We start from the raw sequence: 21,381 nt of genomic DNA, 5'->3' as shown, positions 1-21,381 counted from the left end.
ATAAAAAATAAAAGCTAAATAAACAAACTTCAACAGAAATGAAAGTCTAATAGAGGTAAAGTTCTCTGGTTTAGGTTATTTTTTGAGGCTTCTTAATGTGAAACAAGTATTGTCCCATTCATAAAAAATTTTCTTGTGTGTCAAACAAGCATTTAATATTATTACCATTGGCTTCACATAAGCACTGTTTTCCTTGGCATTTGTAATTTGTCAAGGAAAAAGTTCACATGTTTCAAATTTTCTGAGCTTGATTTCTCATTCTTATCATATCTGTTGACAAGTTTATTTTCAATGCTACTCAATGATTTGAGCTAGAATTGTGATCATGGCACTCTTTCGGATCTTCTTCAGATTGAACTTTTGACTTTATGCTCTTCGTGTTTTTATTCAGTTTTTTTTTCTTTGCAAGCTTTGAGCCAATATCAAAACTGTTACTAAACTTTTCTAAATCTTCTGTGCCAACACTTTTTCCTGCAGGAACAGAAAGCTTTTTTTTCGTTGTTTGGTTTCTGAAGACTGCAAGGTTTTATATTTTTCTTGTAAAAAAATCTTAAAGCTGTCTTCTAAAACTTCTTTATCGTACGATTCTCTCTCTCTAAATTGTGTGAGAAGTTGATTGACATTTACTGGATAAATACCACACTTTCTAAAACCTGATTTTAAGTTGTTAACCTGATTTGGTTCTATAGCAATCAATAACTTGTTTAAAAGTTCTGGAAAATGTTGTTTTTCAAGAGATGTTTTTGTGCAGCCAGCAGGAGAATCTTTGTACTCTGTAATAATTCTACGCCAAGCTGTTTTTAAAGGTTTAAAGAAAGCCACATCTAGAGGTTGAGTTATATGCGTGCTATTAGGTGGCAAGCAAACAAATAGAATTTCATTTTTTTCACAGGCATTAATTACTTTTGGAGAGATATGAGAGGATAAGTTATCGCCTAACAAAACTTTAACTCCTGATTTTTTTTTTTTAAGAAGGTAAAACTATAGAAAAAAACCACTCTTCAAAAGCTGCTCCGTCAAACCAACCACTTTTAGTGTTAAAGTATCTGACTCCTTTAGGACCTCCTTCACACCAAGTTGACCACAGATTTACAGCTTTATAAACTACAAACGGTGGTAGAACTTCACCTGCAGCATTACCTGATATCATAATAGAAATACTTGTCTTAGAAGTGTTTCTTATATTTGCTGGGTATTTATTACCTCTCTTTATCAAGCATTTTTTTGAACCTGGATCATCACTCAAATTTGTTTCATCGTAATTATATATGTTGCTTGGAGGTACATTTTGTACAGTTTTTGATAATTGCTGAATATAATCCTTTAAAATTTCTTCATTAACCATTGCTCGAGATTTTTTTAAGTTTGGCACAAATTTACTTGTAAGTTGTGGATGTCTTTGTAAAAATGAGTTAACTAAATCAGGTCCAGGAAAGATTTTAAACTCTTTTACTTTTTTTCCTGAACTAATTAGATAATTATTCATAATATGACGTAAATCTTCTTTACCAATTGGAAATCCAAAATCACTCAATTGAATAGTACACTTCACAAAAGCAGCCTCCTCGAATTTGGAAAAGAAGTATGGCTTACCAGGTTTTAAGTTGTGTTTTCCTTTTAATTTATAACAAATAGTTCTTCGACTGATGCCTTATTTAGCAGCAGCTTGCTTTTGCGTCAGCTTTTTACATTTTACCTCTTCAAGACATTTGGATAGGTCATTATTTGTATAGTCTTTATATTTTCTGGCTTTGTAACAACTTGACATCTGGAAAAAACATGAGTGTTATTTAGGAATAAGCAAAAAATGTTAATAAAAACAATAAAAATATATGTAATAATTATGCTTATATATAAAATTTACTTCAAGTTTTAAAAAGTATTTTTTTTAGATAATTAAAGACAGTTGTGGTAATTTTGCACATTGTGCAAAGTTATCCCAGTTTAGTCCGAAATAGTAATTTATTTACAAAATTTAGTAATTTTTCTTCACCTATACTGACAATCGCATTAAAACATAAAATAATTCAAATTAATATTATGATGAGCATGTTATGCTGTTTACTTACCTTAGGGTCTAATTATGATCGCCTTAACAGATAAAAGTTGCAAGAAATTATTTGTGTGACTTTTTTCTATGTTTAAGTAAAATTACTTGCGTAGAAAGAAAACTCGTTGAAATGACTTTTTTACACTATTTGTGTAATAAAACTAGAATGAACAGCTGACTTCAAAAGTGCTTTGCAGTTATAGTTAAAATTTTTAACTGCTAGAGAATAAAATATCTTTGACTTTAGTTGTGCAATGTGGTTAGCGATTTTTAGCATGCACCAAAAGTAGGTTGTGAAAATTGTTTAAACTGCGGACCTGGAAAGTTATTTATGCTTACGCGCAAACGGAAAACAATTCAAAAACAACAAAAACCTACTTTTGGTGCATGCTAAAAAATTTTTACCAACTGTTTATGTTATTATTATGTAATTGTAAAAAGTTAATGGTTAAATCAGCGTTATTATTTTATTAAATTAGTTTTTTAAAAACAATTTTTTAGTATTGATTATTAAAAAGATGATTTTATTGTTACTTTTATATATATATATATATATATATATATATATATATATATATAATATATATATATATATATATATATATATATATATATATATATATATATATATAATATATATTATATATATATGTATATATATATATATATGTATATATATATATATATACATATATATATATATATATATATATATATATATATATATATATACATATATATATATATATATATATATATATATATATATATATATATATATGTATATATATATATATATGTATATATATATACATATATATATATATTTATATATATATATATATATATATATATATATATATATATATATATATATATATATATATATATATATATATATATATATATATATATATATATACATATATATTATGTCAGTGCATTCTACAAATAGAGTGCTCATAGAATGTTCTTAGAGAACACAGCAATAATAATTTAGTGAAAAAACTTATCTAACTTTTATCTTCTAGAAGATAAAAGTTAGATAATTGATTTTACTAATTTATATATATATATATATACAATTTATATATATATATATATACAAATAAATAAATAAATTAGTAGTAAATCACTAAACAAAATTTTTTTTGTTTAGTGATTTTCTCAAAATTGAAAAACTCATCAATAAAAACTTTAAAAAAATTATAGGAAGTCGCAATTGTCTAACTACTGTAAATTTTCACACATTTGTGGAATTTGGTAATAGTGATATTCCAAGAAGATGTAAATAATTGGACTCAGCGAGAGGGTTGCTATTTATTTATGATGACATCGATATGTAGATAAGAAACAAAACAGGATAGAACCTTAAGATTTCTTAGATTAATTAGATTATAGTTGGTCATGTTCTCCAGAATTTTTAAAAACTGGAACCACTGATGCGATTTTTAAATTTTTAAAGACAATTGAAGAAAGTTCTAAAGAATGCCCTTGTAAAGATGTTGAAACAGATATTGATGTTGAATCAAGATAAAGGTTTTACTTGAACAGGCTTCTGTATTTTTTTAAATAGTGATTTTTGTGATTAAAAGAACTTAAAGTAATTTTAAACAATTTTACAAAAAGCGAAAATACTGTAAATTATTTTTCTAGATTGCACAAAATGTTTTATCTTTCTTGCCTTAGTTTCATATTTTATTCTTTATTTTATACCTTAAACTTGAAGGAATTTTAATAATAACAAAAAAGTGTTTTTATGATTTATATTATTAGAAAAGTGTTAATTTAGGTGTAATTTTATGAAATCTCTATTTAGACTAAATAAATTTTTCATAAGCCTAAATAAATCTAAATAAGTCTAAATTTTTCACAAAATTACATTCTTACCATTTCACATGAGTTTTTAATAAAGAACTATAAAAAAAATTTTCTAACAGTTTTGAAAATAGCTACAAATTAGGTAAATTTAACTCTCCGTAGCTTTTGAGCTTTTTTGAACATTACTTATATTATTAGTATATTATATCATTACTTATAAGTTGTATATGTTCTTCCATATTTTCATTGTATTGTGGTCTATACATATATTTTTTATGTGTTATATATGTTCTTATGTGTTTTTTAAATTACAACATACAAATATTAACTTGATAAATTTTTTTGTATATTTAAATTTCTCTTAAATAAATTAGCATATATTAAAATTAGTATGTATTTTTTGATTTTAGAGTCTATGGACCTCTTGTCGCTTGTTCTTAGAAATGATATTGATAGTTAAACTCTGAAACCTAGTGTTTAACTTTTGAATCATAAACTAAGAGACACAGCAAATTTGGAACTACAAAGAATTTTTTTAATTGGAAGGAAAAACATTTAATAACAAACAAAAAGCTTGTACTTAGAGGTAAGTTGCAATTTTTTTTATTATACTAATTCACTTCCAAGAAAGCTTAAGGCAGAAATTAATTTAATAAAAATTTACTTAGAAAATGAGGAAAAGGGTTAACAGGCAACTTATAAAACTTATTTCCAGAGCTGCAAAACATGCCTTATAGAAATAACAAAATCAAAATTTCATGACTTAATAGGACTATTTTTCTATTTTTCAAGGATATTTGATTTTAAAATTCCAGGATATTACCCTCCAGAAAAAAAAAATTCATGACTTTCCCAAATTTTACCTAAAAATTTTTTAGGATTTTTTTTAATAGTCAGAGCATTTTTTTAAATGAAAAAAACTATTTGAAAAGGTTTGAAATAATAATTTAACTTAAAACTCTATAACAAAAATCTAATAACTATGCATTTTTTTAAATGAAAAAAACTATTTGAAAAGGTTTGAAAAAATAATTTAACTTTAAACTCTAAAACAAAAATCTAATAACTATGTTTGAGGATTTTACCTTTCTACAAAGCCTAAGTCATAAAATATTTCTTAAAAATTAACTTTATTAATAATTGCTTTTTTAAGTACTGAAAATCTAAAATTTGGCTTTATTAACATGACAATAAAATATCATCAAAGGAAAATGTCACATTTAAAATAATGTCTACTCCTTGTTTAGCTTTTTTTCAATCAATTCAAACTCAATATCTTCCTATTTTGCTTTAACTTTTTTTAACATCACTATTTTTTTTATCAAACTCTTTTAAAAGTGTAGTTTTTAGTTACTCTTTGAAAAGTCACTTTACTTTTCTGCATTAGTGGCAACCTTGTCAGACTTATTTGATAAGAAATCAATTTAACTTTGAACAACTCTGCAAACAATTTTTTGCTTTAAAGCCACATTTTCTTTTTTAATTTTTTTTTTTGTAAGTTTTAACAGTAGCAACTGATTGCTTCTCTTGCATGATGCTGCATCTCTTTGCCAATTTTAATGCTTTTATGTCAATTGAAGTCTTTTATATCAAGTTTGAAAATAAAGTGCATCATTTTTTGTCTTTGACTATATTACCAAGAATTTGACTATATCACAGATAAACTTTTGGTACCATAAATGGTACCAAAAGTTTATCTGTTTGAAACCCTTTTAGAAAGGTGTTTAATTCCTGATACCATTTCAAAGAATTTTAATTTTGATGGTAAATTAGGATCATGTATCGTTGTTTTTCATCACTGACAACTTTGATTAATGACTCCAGGTAGTTTTATTTTTTCAAGACTACCATCAAATGTTGTTACTTTGAAGAGTAGGGTAACTTTGGACAAAAAACTCTACTAAAAAGAGTTTTACTCAAAGTTTTTTTTCCAAAGTTACCCCACTGTTCAAAGAAACAATATTTCACAGTAATAAGATGTTACACGTTTTTTGTAATCATCAAGAAAGCTTTTTATAAACAGTTTTTACTTTTGCACCACCTGTGTCCACAAAATTATAGTTGATATTCATCAACCATATATTTCTAATTATGTCTTACAATCAAAGATAGTTACTTGTAATATTAACAATTTCCTGAACAAACTTACTAATTCAAAAAATTTCTTAGAAAAAGGGTTTAATTTATTCATTTTTACAATATTGTGAACAATAAGATAAAATTTTTAATCATTTATAGCAGTATTTACTTACTTTGTTTGAAACTAAAAAGATATAAGACATGCAGCCATATTAGATTTTAAACGAATTCAAATGACTTTTTTTATAAGATTAACACTGCCTGTGCTGGCGAGTGATATTTGTTAAATACCAGATGAGTCATTTTTACAATGAACAACATACATTTGATCATTTAATATAATTAATTAATAATATTTCACATATTAACATAGCACAGAAAATAGAAATTAATTCCAGATTAAAAATATGACTTTTCTCTTACCATTATCATGTTTCCTAAATTGGTTACCATAGTTTAGTGTTACCCTTGCTCTGACACTTCATGGACATTATGATGTATATTGAAGACTTTATGGGTTGCTTTTTCACAAGTTAGTGTTGAGAGTCAACTGATCAACAGATAGTAGGCCAAATCTTGTATTATGAAATGAGGCTGCTTCTTAATTCTGTTTGAAAACTTTCTGGCAAATTAATAGCTTTTAATTAAATTAAGACATTTTTTGGCAAATAAGAGGCCTGGAATCTTTTTTTAAACACAAACTACTATGCAATTCACATGAGGTTGAAATTATTAGGTTTTAAAACCCTGAAAGTCTTATTATTTTTCTTTTGAAATTTACAAACATTTTAGAGCTTCAAATCTTCAGAATCTAGTTCGATGTATATTTAACATGAAAACCATGAGGTGAAATTATTTTAGCACATTTTTGATACGTATACTTAAATATTGACCCAATTAGAACACAAAAAAGTTTTTCATTACAAATAAAAAATTATAGATAAAATGATTAAAAATAGAGCAATAGTAAAAGAAACATTTTAAAAATAATAAACAAAAACTTAAATAGAAAACTTACCCTTTAGTTACTTTTCTTTGTTATAGATTTAGAAATACCTTTAGGTTTTTAATATATATCAGCTTTTAGTTTATGAATGAAAGTTAAACATCAGTTCCTGAAGTTTAACTATCAAAATCATTGCTAATAGCATGAAGTTGATGTAGCAAGGATTTTCTGAAGAATCTGATTTTATAGGAAAAGATTTTAATGCTCTGATGCTTTAATGTTTTTAAAAATCTATGTGGCTATGAAAATAACCGTTTTAGAAGTGATGCTTTTACCATTTGTGCTAAGCAGGTTCAGATGAAGCTTTATTGGTTTCCTTTCTATAAACAAAATAGAAAATTGTTTAATGTAACAACTTATTATTTGCAAATCTTCAATAAAGTAATGACCCACAAAATAAAGACTATTTGTTATATCATACTGCATTATAACCAATCATCCTTGCAAACCTATTTTATAGTTCTAAATTAATGATTACAATCTTGGTACTACATAATTATGAAACAGGAAAAACAAATATTTACAAAATCTAACACATATTTTCTTTTTTATCTTTATTTATTCTTTATATTTCTTAATATTAATTTCTTTCTTTGCTATAAAACAATTATTAAATAAAATATACTTGGATATGTATTAGATATAGCTTGACTAGCAGGGATAGGAAGTACCAAAAATGACGCTTTCAAAAGTTAATAATCACTATCTATTGCTGGACTTTGGTGCCAACAAACTCTAAAAGTCTATATATATAGAAAATTTCAACATTTAAGCCACAGAAAAGACCAATTTTTAACCTGGAGTAAAAAATGCTCAGTTTTAAAACATTCGGTATTATTTTCTTTAAACAATTCGGTATTATTTTCTTTTAATGTAGCCTCTCAATTTATTTTAGAGCTCTTGTTTACCAGAAACATATAGTGATTAAAAGCTGTCTTTTTTGTGACATCTTTTCCCAAAAAGTATTCAAGTACTGCATTTAAAATGTTTTTGCATTGGTATAAATTTTTTTAAATATTACTTGATTGTACATTCTTTGAAGCAATCATGACAACTCCAAAGCTCATCTTTTTTTTCAAATGCACTTTGAGGAATTCTTTCGCATTCACGATGAAACCAATTTTTGCAATTAAAACATTGAGCCATTTGCCTTAAAAAATTTGTACTTATTAATTGTTTCAATAAATTTAAATCAATGAACAAGCAATATAAAGTCATTGCTTTAATGTAAAATAAAGAATGCTAACAAAAAATCTTTGCAGATACACTTAAATACTAAAGATAATGTTTATGTTACAATAATCTTTACAACTTATGATTTATTAAAATTAAATTTCAAATTTTAGAGTAATGTTAATTTGATAATATACCTGTTAAAGATTTGTTCATCTTCATTTGTCCAAAACATACGACACGAGCAATGCAGAGGGATGCGGAAGTTCTTTGCTAAACATTTTTTAAAAAGTGAGGGATTTTCAGTGACTGGAAATACATCTAACTGGTTCTTTTGCATACAGCTTAGGAGATGATTTCTCATTTGCCCTTGTTCAAACATAATGGAAGTTGATGGTATACTTTTATTTTCTAGGATTTGTCGAGCCCAGGCAATGGCATACAATCCGCAATCCAAAAAATTAGTTTGTTGTTGAACAGGTAATACTTTAACTAATATATACTTTTTCTTGCAATGTAAAATAGAACATATTTGCTTTTTCGTCTCGACAGATATAGAGCCATGGAAAAGGCTGTCAAACATATAAATCTCACCTGGCTTACAATTGTATGTGCTCACACAAAGCCAGTGAAGATTCCCATCATGAAGAACTTGAACAAAAGGAGTAGATTCATGTGTGTTAAAAGCATTGATTTGACCTTTAATCGGATCCTGTAAACCAACATTAATTTTTAATTGAATCGCCATCATTTGCTGGCTAAAATGAATAATTTTGTCATTAAGCATTTGACATTTTTCAATTTCAAATAGTTCAGCTTCACCAATCAAGGACGATTTGAGACTTTGAATACATTGAAACTTGGTTTGAAATTGAACATCATTATTAACTTGGCTCAAGGTGGTTTGAAGGTGTTTGTTATTTTCAATAGATGTAGTTTCTTTAATTGACTCATGACTAATTGTAAAGACTTTGCAATTTTCTTCAATCGAGTAATCAGTAACAATCTCAGAATAACAAGATTCTGACTTTTCCACTTTTACACAAATTTCTTTGGCAGCTTTACATAAGTCATATCTAGCACCAACTCGTTTCATCATTTTTCTTTTTCGTGTAACTGGGATGTTAATAAGTTTTGGCAACTTTGTTTCAGACTTGCTCCAAGTTTCTGGTTTAACTACAGGACGAAGAAGAATCCCTGTTTCGGTTGGAAGACTTTCAGACAAGCATTTTTTAACTTTTAACAGTTCTTCAAATAAAGTATCTATTTTTTGTGAGTCACATAAATATGACAACTGACTAATTTCATTCAATAATTCTCTACATTCTGCCGCAGTGTGGTAAGTAGTTTTAAATGGTTGATTATTATTAATTGGTAATGTTTGCCTAATTTGCTTTGAATCCACTATTGTCTGTGGTGCTGCATTGTCATTGATGACATTTGTGGAATCGTCTACAGAATAAACGGAACCTGGACAATATACAGTATTTGTTACACTACTTTTTTCGGACAATAAATCCAAAACAAAATAAGGAGAATTCTGATAAGCCATACCAAAAGCAGACCAAGATAAATTTTCTTTTAAGAATATAGCAAAAAAATGCTTGCATGGATAAGCAGAATTAAACCATGATAGACAAGAACAAGTTGGTAAACGTTCATCATCACCTAGATAACACTGATATATTACCCGACTGTTAGACTTCAATGACGCAACATTGTATAACTTATCTGTCACAGCATTAATTCCTGTAAGATCTACACCATGCAATTTGTCAATCATTCGCATGCAATGATTAACCAAAGGGCGTGGACGATTAGTTAAATATGTTGGTACTTTCTCATGGTATTTTCTGTATGATGAATTTGCCCTTGTGTTTTCATTGGCATAACTAAAATATGATTGCTTTTTACAGTACAGTATATAGAATTCTTGAACCTCCAAAAGGCATAAAAAGACAGTTAGACTTAAAAATAATTTTTGAAATCTCACAATATCTATTATATTTACGAGAATATTATTTATTGTTACCATTGTTTACTGTTAGTATTATTATTATTGAAATTATTTGTAGTATCTATAGAATTGACAATAACTGACTAACCTGTCATACTTGTGCGGAAGGAATTCTTCAATGCATATGCTAAGCATAGCGGTAAGGGAAGAATTTTTTCTTTTTTCTAAGAAACGGTATTTAAAACTTTGCTTTTGACGCTCAATTCCGTTGTTGGTATTCACATTCAGCAAGAGTCTATCTTGTCTGTACGCGGATACCCATCTCTAAAATTAAGCAAGTTAAGGATAACAGAAAAATAATTTTGACAGATCATGACATAAATATTAAAGTTGCAAAATATGTTTTGTAGTTTTTACAATTTTTATGCTAATAAAGTTGCTTACCACCTTAGCATAAACTTAATTTATTTTGATAAATATATACTATAATAATAACATAACATCCATCCACCTTATATTTTACCTCAACTTAATATATTTCTTGTTCCTCCATTAAAAACTCAAAAAGAGAATGAAGTCGTTAAAAAAAATTTGTAAAAATAAATTAATCAACTGGAATTCACAACATGGTTAGTTGCATGTTTTAGGAAAACTAAACTTTTTTATATTCTCAAAAACATTAATACGAACCTTTTTGATACACAACCAAGTATTTTTTAAATACTCTTTTAGTTTTGGATGATTATTATATTCAGATGAATCTTTTAATGCTTTTACAGCTTCTTTACAAATCTCAATTGTTTTTGAATGAGCTATTCGACGTAACTTAACCTTGACATCTTCCTTGACAATTAAACACCCATTACTAGATTTTGATAGCCAACGCTCCCAAGCTTGCTCACGATGAAAATCGCATATAAATACACTACATTCTACATAAAAAAGACAACAATACTCCATAAAAAACTTGTTTAAAGAAAATATTCATTCATTATTGATGAACAATAAGAAGTAATTAATATGATAAAATGAATAATTTCTTTCTTTAGTCAACACATTTTACTACTTTTTTTGGTTTTTGAATAACTTATTACTACATTTACAACAGAAACTGTTTTTGTTTGAAGCAAACAAAAAACAGTTTCTGTTGTAAATGTAGTAATTAGTCATTAACCAATTTTCTATCTATTTTAGGTACTACAACTTTTTTTTAAATGAGAATAAAAAAACATGCAGAGCGATTTTTTTTCTTCTACTTGACTTTAAATTTTATAAAAGCTCTTATACTTTTATTATATACAAATATATTATTATCAATGAGATGATAGTGGTGCAAATATCACGAGGTAAACATTTTAATTACAAAGTCTTATAAACAAAACAGTTTGTTGGAATAAATACTTTTTATTAATAATTTCTTTAACCAAGAACAATTTTTCATAACACAATGGTTGACTTTTCCGAATAAAATAAATATTGAGACTTAAATAAAATATCTTTTATAACAGCAATTTTTACCGGGAAACACTGATTCAAGTGAATTTATCTCTTCGTTTGAATAGTCTGTCATGAAGTATTTAGGTTGGAATGAAGGATTCCATTTTTTAATAAACGTTAGTGCTTCTTTAATGGCTTCCGTTGTTTCATTTTCGCATACAAAAATGGCAACTATTTGATGATCAACATTTGTTTTTACAACTAGGAAGAAGAGAGGAAGTGCATCGATATGCACTTAGTAGTTCGGTATGTTGCATCAAGAAATGATAGCTCATTGCCATAACGCACAAGTAACCTTCTTTGCCATTTATCTTGAAAAATGAACAACAAGGACTTTTGAAGGTCTTGATTGTTGTCCTCTGAATTGTTTTCACCTTTCTGACGAAACTTTATAAAAGCTTCTTTATAATTTTTTGCCCATTCTGCTACCTTTATATTTAAACACTCTTGGTCTATCAGGGAGTGACAAAATTTTTTTCTAGCTTTTAGCATATGGTTGCGGATAGTTTCATTCAGTGGGAAAAAGCGTTTGTTTGATTTATTGGGCATACTTCTTGAACTAAAATTGATGCGAACAAAGTTCTCCAGATGCCGTCTCATCTCTGTTACAGTATTAACTCCAACTTTAACTAGTTCTCCAATTTTGATAATAAGCTCATCTGAAATAGGTTGAATGAGACCGGCTGCCTTTAAAAAGTATAGTTAATTGTTAAAAAGAAGTAAACAACACAAAATATTGTTAAAAAAAATGTAATAAAACTTACATCACCAATTAAATGGTTTCTGTGCACAGAAATATCTGGTATAATCAAGACATACTTTCTTGACACAATCATATTTTTGTTTCCAGTCAAAGCTAAACGGAGTTTTTTTGATGTGTCTTTCCTGAGCCATTCAGAATCTCTATCAAGCTTTAAGAAAATGTGTAAATAAATGTTTAATAACACATATAAGATTATGTGATAATAAATTATAGAAAAATTATTAATTTTATGTTGATTGGACATTTTATAAAAGGGTTCTAGTAAAGTTTAATATATTGATCAGATTTACATGGACAGATGGCAAACTACTTTAGACAGATTGCCCAATCTATTAACAAAAAGAGAGTCAACTCTCTTTTTGTAACTAAAACTTGTTACTTTAATCAGGAATTTTATTAAATGTTATCATATTATAAATTATGAGTTACTCTAGTTATAGATTTAAAAATATATATAATGCTATCATCTTGGCTTGTTAAAAAAAAAAGTACTAAACCTTAAACTCCGGAAATTCTAGTATTTCTTTAATATGAACCTTTGCAGGGCAATCAAATTTCTTTGTAATCTGCACAATATTTTTATGTTTTCTACAAGAATGGTCTTTTGCCTATATATATATATATACATATACATATATATATATATATATATATATATATATATATATATATATATATATATATATATATATATATAAATATATATATATATAAATATATATATATATATATATATATATATATATATATATATATATGTATATATATATATATATGAATATATATATATATATATATATATATGAATATATATATATATATATATATACATGAATATATATATATATATATTCATATATACATGATTATATATATATATATATGAATATATATATATATATATATATATATATAAATATATATATATATATATATATATTTATATATATATATATATATATATATATATGTATGGATGCATGAATGCATGTACGTACATATGTATGTATGTATTTGTATGTATGTATTTGTATGTATGTATTTGTATGTATGTAAATATATATATATATATATATATATATATATATATATATATATATATATATATATATATATATATATATATATATATATATATATATATATCTATATATATTTATATATTGTAATTAATGTATTGTATATTGCAAAATAGTTTAAAATGAACTGCAAGCATATTAATTTTAATCCCTTAATTCTAAACATATAATAATGAAGAAAAGTAAGTAAACCAAAGAAGCTCTCTGTTATTTATGTTCTGATATGGTAAAAAGAAAAAAATTAATAATAATATTTAATTGATAAAAAATAAATATCCAAACAAAATTATAAAGATTAAGGCTTAAAGATTAACGCTTCTCCATGTAATTATTTTTATGACTTTTTAATATTGAGTTGGACTGCCTTTAGCTTTTATGACTTCTACAAGTCGACATGGCATCGCTTCAACTATTTACTAATCGCATCTGAGTCGTTATCAGCCCAAGCTTCTCGGAGCATGATCTTTAGCTCTTGTTTTCTTTTTAGACATCGTGTGCCAAATTTTTTATCCAGAATAGCACTGAGATGTTTACTAGGATTAAGATCTGGACTTTGCGCTGGCCATTCAAGTAACTCAATTTGCTTTTGGATAAAAAAATCTTTAGCTTTCTTTGACGTATGTTTAGAGTCATTGTCTTGTTGGAAGATCAAATGTTTTCCTAATCATTGTTTTTTAGTTGAAGCAAGAAGATTTTTATTGAGAATATTAACATAAACATTAGAGTCCATAATTCCATCAATAAACCTCGCCCGTCCATAAGACTTTAGCAAATGCAAGTCTTCATTTTCAATGGATTTTTGAAAAGAATGGTTTCTTGCGCGGAACTCTTGCTTTGAATCTAATTTCTTTCAATCGATTTCGAATAGTACATGAGCTTACTTGCAACCCAAAATCTTTCTCAAGGAGGCTTGACACTTTTGGTGCTGATAGATTTTTTGCACCATCTTGACAATTTGTTGATCTAATCTTGATGTTGTTTTACACTTTGCTACGGATTATGGCTGATTTTGCACATATCCAAACATATTATACTTTTTAATCAGATCACTGATGGTTCCTAATGCCATTCCAGTCACTTTATTTATCGACTTGAATGTTTTACTGCTTGCACAAGTCAATAATTGAATTATGCTGAGCTTGGCACCATTCCTTGATTTTAACTCCCATACTTAATAATATCAGTGGTAAATCAAATGAATTTAAAAAAATATTAGTTATTAAAAATTAGTTAGTTTTATTAGTTAGTTTTATTAATTTATTAGTTATAAATTCGTTGAAGTTGTAACACTTCTTTGGGAATTATTAAATTTTAGCAACGCAATTTAATTACGATTGATTAATTTTTTGCTAGATAAAATCATGATTAAATGTCATAAGGGGTTTGTCCTCAACAACAGTATGAAAGCACCTCTGATGACAATTATTCAATTACTACAATTTTATGAATTTAAGGTCTGGCTTAGATGAACCAGAAAATAAAACAATTAACAAGGAGCAGTCGATGTAAAAGGCGACTTTGGCACCACCCTGATAGTCTCAGGACACACCTTTCTTGATGATTTATGACAACGACTATGTTTTGGGATAAAGAAGGAAAACAAACTAATAAAGTAGTACCAGATGGTGATGCGATAGTTGAAGGGTTAAAATTAACTGTTATAATTTGCATATGCGATACCAGGATTCATGCCTTGTAATAAGATAACAGTTTGGATTTAGCAAAGTCCCATAGCTTGATGAAAGACTCAAAGCCATTTTTGTGTGTTATAATTAGAGGCAGAGGTACTATATAATATATTGTTTAGAAAGAAACAATGAGAGGCTGAATGTTTAACCAATTGATAGAGGTAATGTGGATTGGGGCGAAGAAGGTGGAGAATCGAATAGGAATAGTTTTAACTAGGGTGATTTTGAAATGAATCCCTTTACCTTTGAAGAGGTTAGTGATGTAAATATTTTTGATAGAAAACAACATAAGAGAGTGAGATGCGCAAATGCAAGAAGCATTGAAAAAATTTCAAACCACAACACTTGAGGTTGTAAAAGATATAATACCATGACAGGTAAATGTTACCTTTGAGGTTTTACCTGTTAATATTATTATTAAGGTTACACTGCAGGATTTAACCAAAGTTATCAGCGAGGAGACTGGTATTAAATTGAATAAAAAGACAGCGGAAATAACATCTTAAAAAAATTGGCTGATGCAGAAGTAAAAAATAATTTAGTGTCAGATCAAGTTAAGCTTCTTGAATATACTGAAGCAAACCTTGATCAACAAAATTTTAGAAGAATTACTGAGTTGAATAATGTATTTAATAATGAAAAAGCAAAATTGGATTTAAAATTTAAACTTCATCAAGATTATTTAGAAGAAGAAATGAAGAATCGAGATTTTCAATTGTATACCATGGCCTCTCCTTATACATCAAAATACCACAAAATATAGAACTTACTAAATTGAATAATCTTATTGCCTTGAAGAAAAAACTAAAAGATCTCATTGAAAAAAACAGTTTTATCAATATGTATTAAATGTTAAAGATAATTTATATTGATAACAATTAAAATAGAATAAAACAGTAATCAAAAAATAATAAAGAATTTTTTTTTTTGCATGAACTTAACTGTTGTGTAACTTACCGCTTCATCATTTTTTTTCTCTCTGTACTCAGCCTTTACTTTAACATTGCGGTCTTTCCCTTGTTGACAGTCAAGAGTAGACTGTGAAGATATAATAAAAGGAACTCCAGAATAGGAAAGTTCTTTATCTTCAAAAAAAACTTTATGATTTTTTTTTGTCAATTCTATAAAACAAATAAATATTGCCATTATATCTACAACAACTTATTTCAGAAAATGAAATAAAAATATAATTTAAAATATATTTATAAACGAAGATTGTAGAATTTAAGGGTATTAATCTATTATTTTATTTTTGTTTTAGTTTTTTTATTTTTAAAAAATTATTTAAAAAAAAGTAAATATTTCAAAAATTACTTTGGTTCTTAAAACTACAAATAATTACGTTAAAATTGTTTAACTTAATAAAATAGACTCTAGAAGTATAAAATAAAATATAAAAGTAATAGAAAAGATCAATATTGATATTTACTTTTTACTTTTCTACCTTTTTACTTTACATTACTTTCATATCTATCAGCAAAACATTTCTCCAGAAAACAGACTTCTGTTTACTATGGCTAGAAATCATTGTAAAAAGGTTTTGTCTGACGAGAAGCCCACTATTCTCAGGCCATGAAATCTCGTACTTCATCTCAAAAATTAGACTCTTGTGACTTCTGGAGAATATTCAACAGCAGCATAGAATATATAAAATTGAAGGCGAGCAGTCAATTTAAACTGCTAACACATGGAATTGATGGTCAATTGTTTTTTATTGGACGGCCAAAATTTTTATTTTTTTATTTGTTTAATTTTTATCTTAATTTTACATACACAAAAATAATGAATAATGCTTGAAAATTAAAGAATTTGTATTCCTTAAAAAAATATATAATTTTAAATAAAATCAATGCATTTTAAATGGAAATACAAGTAACTAACATTCAAATTACATCTATACATACATCTATTATTTTACAGGTATGTATACATATACTTCTATTTACATTGTTGGATTGTAAAAATGTTTTAAATTTGCAAACCTTTTAATTCCTTTTCCATTCCTCTTGAGAATGCTGAAACATAATGCACTGTGTGCAATATTTGATGTTCTTTTATTTTTAAACAAACGTCTCTATATGTATTGAGAATGTGTCGTTCTTCAAGAGTTTCTTCAAGGGGATCTAAAGGTACTGTTATTGATCCTGGTTCTGCACATAGTGAATAAATGAAAATGATGAAATAAAAAATTTTGAATAATAACTATTTTTCAAAATTGAAAAAAAATTTAAAATTGTTTATTATACTAAAAAATTAACTTCATAATTATTATTAATTGTTTTTATAATTATTTTTCTACTTAATATTTGCCATATGTAAAATATAAATAAAAAAATTCATTAGTTCATGTCATAAATCAAATGCAAAAAGAATGTAACTTAGAGCAAAGTTTCAAGTTTAAGTTATACTTAAAGCCTGCATTAATTTTATATAAAAGCAAAAAACAAAATATATTAACTTTTAAAGATATACATTAGATATATTATCAGAAAGTATCAATTCTTGATACTTAGTAAACATTTTAACAAAGTTAATAACATTTTAACTTTCTTTTTTAAGTAGTTTAACTTTATTTTAGTGCTTATTAGGCTTAAATACACTTAATGACATTGATTAATGTATATTATCAATGTAAATAAATTGATGCCATCAATTGATGCCATATTATATTAATATTATTAATATATTTGTTCAAATATATTTACATTAAATATAAAATCTTACCAACAAAATCTTCAAGATCTAATGAAGAAACAATATCACAAACATTACAATCTCCCAAAATATTCTCGTCCATTTTAATTAACTTTTAAATTTTTTTGATAAATACAATATAAATATCAATAAACAAATATTGGTAAATATCCAAAGAACAAGCTTCGTACGAAATTTTTGATTTCAAAAGCATGGTGAAAATTTTTTCGGATGGTGTTGAGACGATCTTCGCGTCATATTTGATTTCAATAAATTTTTCCGTAGTCTGCAAATTTTAAAATCTATGGCACCTCCTTTTGGTGCATGCTAAAGAACGCTTACCGTGCAATGTTACCCACGGTTGTGCAAAGTTACCCAAAATTACGGTATATATTTTTCATAACAAGAGTTGAGTTTCGAAAACCGTATATTGTTGAAACGGCAACCGAAAATATAAAACTACTTTTGAGTTATGTTAAAGTCTGTTGACCGATCACATTTAATAATAATAGAAAATAGTGATGTAATGTAATCCCTAAAAAATGGCAAATAAAAAAAATATCTATAGTAAACTCTAATCTTGTGAAAAATGGAAAATCAAGAAGGTCCTCATAACTTAAATAGACAACAACATAACAATCCACCGCAAAATGGTCGAACCTCTCCTGTTGGAGCAGCTTTTCCCAACGTTAATTTTGAAGCTTATTTAGACTCTTTAGAAGATCCTTCTGCAAATGGAAGTTACAATTGGCAAAGTACACGACCATCAATCAAAGAAAGAATTGCTTTTTTGTTTAACAACGAAACACTTAGTGACATTTATTTTATTTTAGGGAAGGGAACCGCTGTCCAACGAAGAATTCCAGCACACAAGTTTGTTCTTTCGATAAGCAGTGTTGTTTTTGATGCTATGTTTAATGGTGGGTTTGCTTCAAAAACCAGCAATGAGATTGAAATACCTGATATTGAGCCTGCTTCGTTTTTACTACTTTTGAAATTTTTATACACTGATGATATAACTATTTGTCCTGATACAGTTATGAGTACTTTGTATGCTGCAAAAAAATATGCTGTACCAATCCTTGAGCAGAAAAGTGTTGAATATTTAAAAAGTAAACTAGGGCCTGACAATGCACTGACATTGCTTTCTCAAGCTAGACTTTTTGATGAGCCTCAGCTTGCTGAAATGTGTTTAAATTGCATTGATAAGTACACAGTGGCATCCCTAAATGCAGAAGGATTTACAGATATTGATGCTGATACCCTTAAAATTGTTTTGCTAAGAGATTCTCTCAGTGCTCGTGAAAATCAAATATTTGATGCTGTTGTAAGATGGTCTGAAGTGGAGTGTAGAAGAAGAAATATTGAAAAAACTAATGAAAACAAAAGGTTTTATTTATTTTTCATTTTTATTTTAGTAAAATAAATAGAAATATAATTAATATATTATTTTTATTAAAGAATTGCCCTGGGCGATTTATTATATTTAATACGCTTTCCACTGATGACACTTGAGGAGTTTGCAAACAATGCTGCACAATCTGGTATGTTAACAGATAAGGAAATTGTTGATTTATTTCTTCATTTTACTGTTAATCCAAAGCCTAATGTAAAGTTTCCAGATCGCCCACGAAGATGCTTAACCGGTAAAGAGAAATCTGTAATTCGTTTTGCTAAAACTGAAGCAAGGTGGGGTTACAGTGGAACTAGTGACAGAATTAAATTTATGGTTAATCGTAGAATTTATGTTGTTGGTCTTGGTTTGTATGGATCGATCAATGTTCCAACAGACTATGATGTTAACATACAAATTATTAACTCAGAAACAACTGCTGTTGTTGGTTATACCGATACAAAGTTTAGTTGTGATGGTACTGATTCATTAAATCGTGTAATGTTTAAGGAGCCAATAGAAATCCTGCCTAATATTAGTTATACAGCATGTGGAACATTACGAGGGCTTGACTCTTATTATGGATCTAAAGGAATGAAAAAAGTTATTATTGAATTGCCAAATCATGAGAAAGTGGAGTTTAAGTTTTCATATGCGGCAGGAAATAATAATGGAACTTCTGTACAAGATGGACAAATACCAGAAATAATTTTTTATACCTGATAGCTTTAAAAATTTTATTTTGATGATATTTTCATGTTTATAAAGAATAGGCAATGTGCATAAGCATGTGCATATTCTTTGGAAAGTATGTTTTTATGGTAAAATAAAGTCTAAAGTAACAAAACTGTCATCAAAAAAGTAAAAGTAATCATAAAGTTTCATGATGAAAGTTTTGCTTCCTCAACTTTTAAGCGCTTTAAATAACACTTAAATGTTAAGTTGTTGAAATACATTAAATTTTATCATTTCTTAAAAATTCATTTCTTAAAATAAAACTTTAATTGTTAATCTATTATATTTCTAGATAGATAGGGTTTGTTTTTGTATTTGAATTATTTTTTTTTTAGTTTTTATTTTCTATCTTTCTTTTATTAATTTTTTTTTTTAATTTATGCAAGTATACATTCACTGATAAAGCTATAGGCACACATCAACTAAGGATTTGGGTTTGGTAAATTTTAAATTAAAAGATAGAAAGGTATAGAAGTATTTCTTTTATTTTTGCCTTGATTTATAGTGCTTGATTGGAAGTGACATAGAACCCCTCAATTTTTGAGGGGGTTCTATGTTACTTAAATTTAAATTATGACCTTATAATTATTAAATTATGACCTATAATTATTTAAATTATGACCTTACAAAACTTATAACCCCCTCGATATTTGAAGGGCTTGTAAGTTTTATAAGGTCATAATTTCTGAACACTAAGATATTATTTTATGAAATTTTGATTTATAGATGAATATAAATTTATTTAAGAATAGTCATAAAATTTTTTATCAACTTGTTGTTCTCTCGTTTGGGCCGATGTGGCCAAAATTTTAAGGGTTTTTTGTTCTCAGACTCCAATCATTGCAATTTTTCGTAAAGCATCCTTATTTGACTTAAGTATAAACATATAAATGTAGGGAGCTTGCTTTCTCTATAAAAGTTGCTTACGGGGACTTTTTTTTTTACAAAAAAACGATGCTTACGGGGACAAAAAATTAACGGGTACACTGATGTCCCCGTAAGTGTTCGTTTTTTTTTTGTTTTTTTTTGTAAAATCTGTCCCCGTAAGTGATACTACAAGTGTATCTATATAATATTTATGTGTTTGTGTGTATGTATATATATACATATATATTTATTTATATATATATATATATATATATATATATATATATATAAATATATATATATATATTAAAAAAATGGTTGTTGGACAACAGTCGGTTGTGTGAGATACATGGGCACTTTTTCAATTTTTGGTGAAATAAAAATTGCTGTTTTTCTTAGTTGGTATGTATGTGTAAGGGTAGGACTAGTTGAGTATGTTGTATGCAAGTTGGGCAAATAAAAAATCTCAAAAACTACCCATCGCATAACAAAACATTTAATAAATGAAAAATAATTATTCAGAATTATTCAGCTTTTTATGGCAAATATTGTTTTTGTTTTTTGCGAAAAAACGCTGAT

General features: G+C 26.8%; 2 protein-coding genes across 2 annotated transcripts; one reads left to right on the top strand and one right to left on the bottom strand.

Moving 5' to 3' along the window:
• Positions 1 to 7,239: 7,239 nt before the first annotated feature.
• LOC136089654 (uncharacterized) lies at positions 7,240 to 17,910 on the bottom strand. Its single transcript, XM_065815706.1, has 11 exons — positions 17,838 to 17,910; positions 17,096 to 17,263; positions 16,071 to 16,234; positions 12,844 to 12,954; positions 12,348 to 12,494; positions 11,958 to 12,270; positions 10,777 to 11,018; positions 10,235 to 10,410; positions 8,327 to 10,021; positions 7,978 to 8,106; positions 7,240 to 7,276 (listed from the first exon to the last, which is right to left on the bottom strand). Exons 1-11 carry the CDS (start codon positions 17,908 to 17,910, stop codon positions 7,240 to 7,242), a joined length of 3,255 nt encoding a protein of 1,084 aa, XP_065671778.1.
• A 298-nt stretch (positions 17,911 to 18,208) lies between these two features.
• Positions 18,209 to 20,047, top strand: LOC100198693 (BTB/POZ domain-containing protein 2). Its single transcript, XM_065816560.1, has 2 exons — positions 18,209 to 19,196; positions 19,269 to 20,047. The coding sequence occupies exons 1-2, from the start codon at positions 18,397 to 18,399 to the stop codon at positions 19,921 to 19,923; spliced, it is 1,455 nt and encodes a 484-aa protein (XP_065672632.1). The 5' UTR covers positions 18,209 to 18,396; the 3' UTR covers positions 19,924 to 20,047.
• The last annotated feature ends 1,334 nt before the right edge of the window (positions 20,048 to 21,381 follow it).

The sequence above is a fragment of the Hydra vulgaris genome, chromosome 13, assembly GCF_038396675.1.
Source record: "Hydra vulgaris chromosome 13, alternate assembly HydraT2T_AEP".
NCBI lineage: Eukaryota > Metazoa > Cnidaria > Hydrozoa > Anthoathecata > Hydridae > Hydra > Hydra vulgaris.
Note: the sequence above shows the minus strand (reverse complement) of the source record. Positions and strands in the feature narration are given on the sequence as shown.

Coding starts and splice junctions, on each gene's coding strand:
- LOC136089654 (XM_065815706.1), bottom strand. CDS start 17,910: ATGGACGAGAATATTTTGGGAGATTGTAATGTTTGTGATATTGTTTCT. Junction 11,019..11,957: donor TATAAAGTTTCGTCAGAAAG/GTGAAAACAATT, acceptor TTTTTTATGTAG/AATGTAGTGTATTTATATGC. Junction 7,277..7,977: donor TTCAAAGAATGTACAATCAA/GTAATATTTAAA, acceptor TTTTGTTTATAG/AAAGGAAACCAATAAAGCTT.
- LOC100198693 (XM_065816560.1), top strand. CDS start 18,397: ATGGAAAATCAAGAAGGTCCTCATAACTTAAATAGACAACAACATAAC. Junction 19,197..19,268: donor AAAACTAATGAAAACAAAAG/GTTTTATTTATT, acceptor TTTTTATTAAAG/AATTGCCCTGGGCGATTTAT.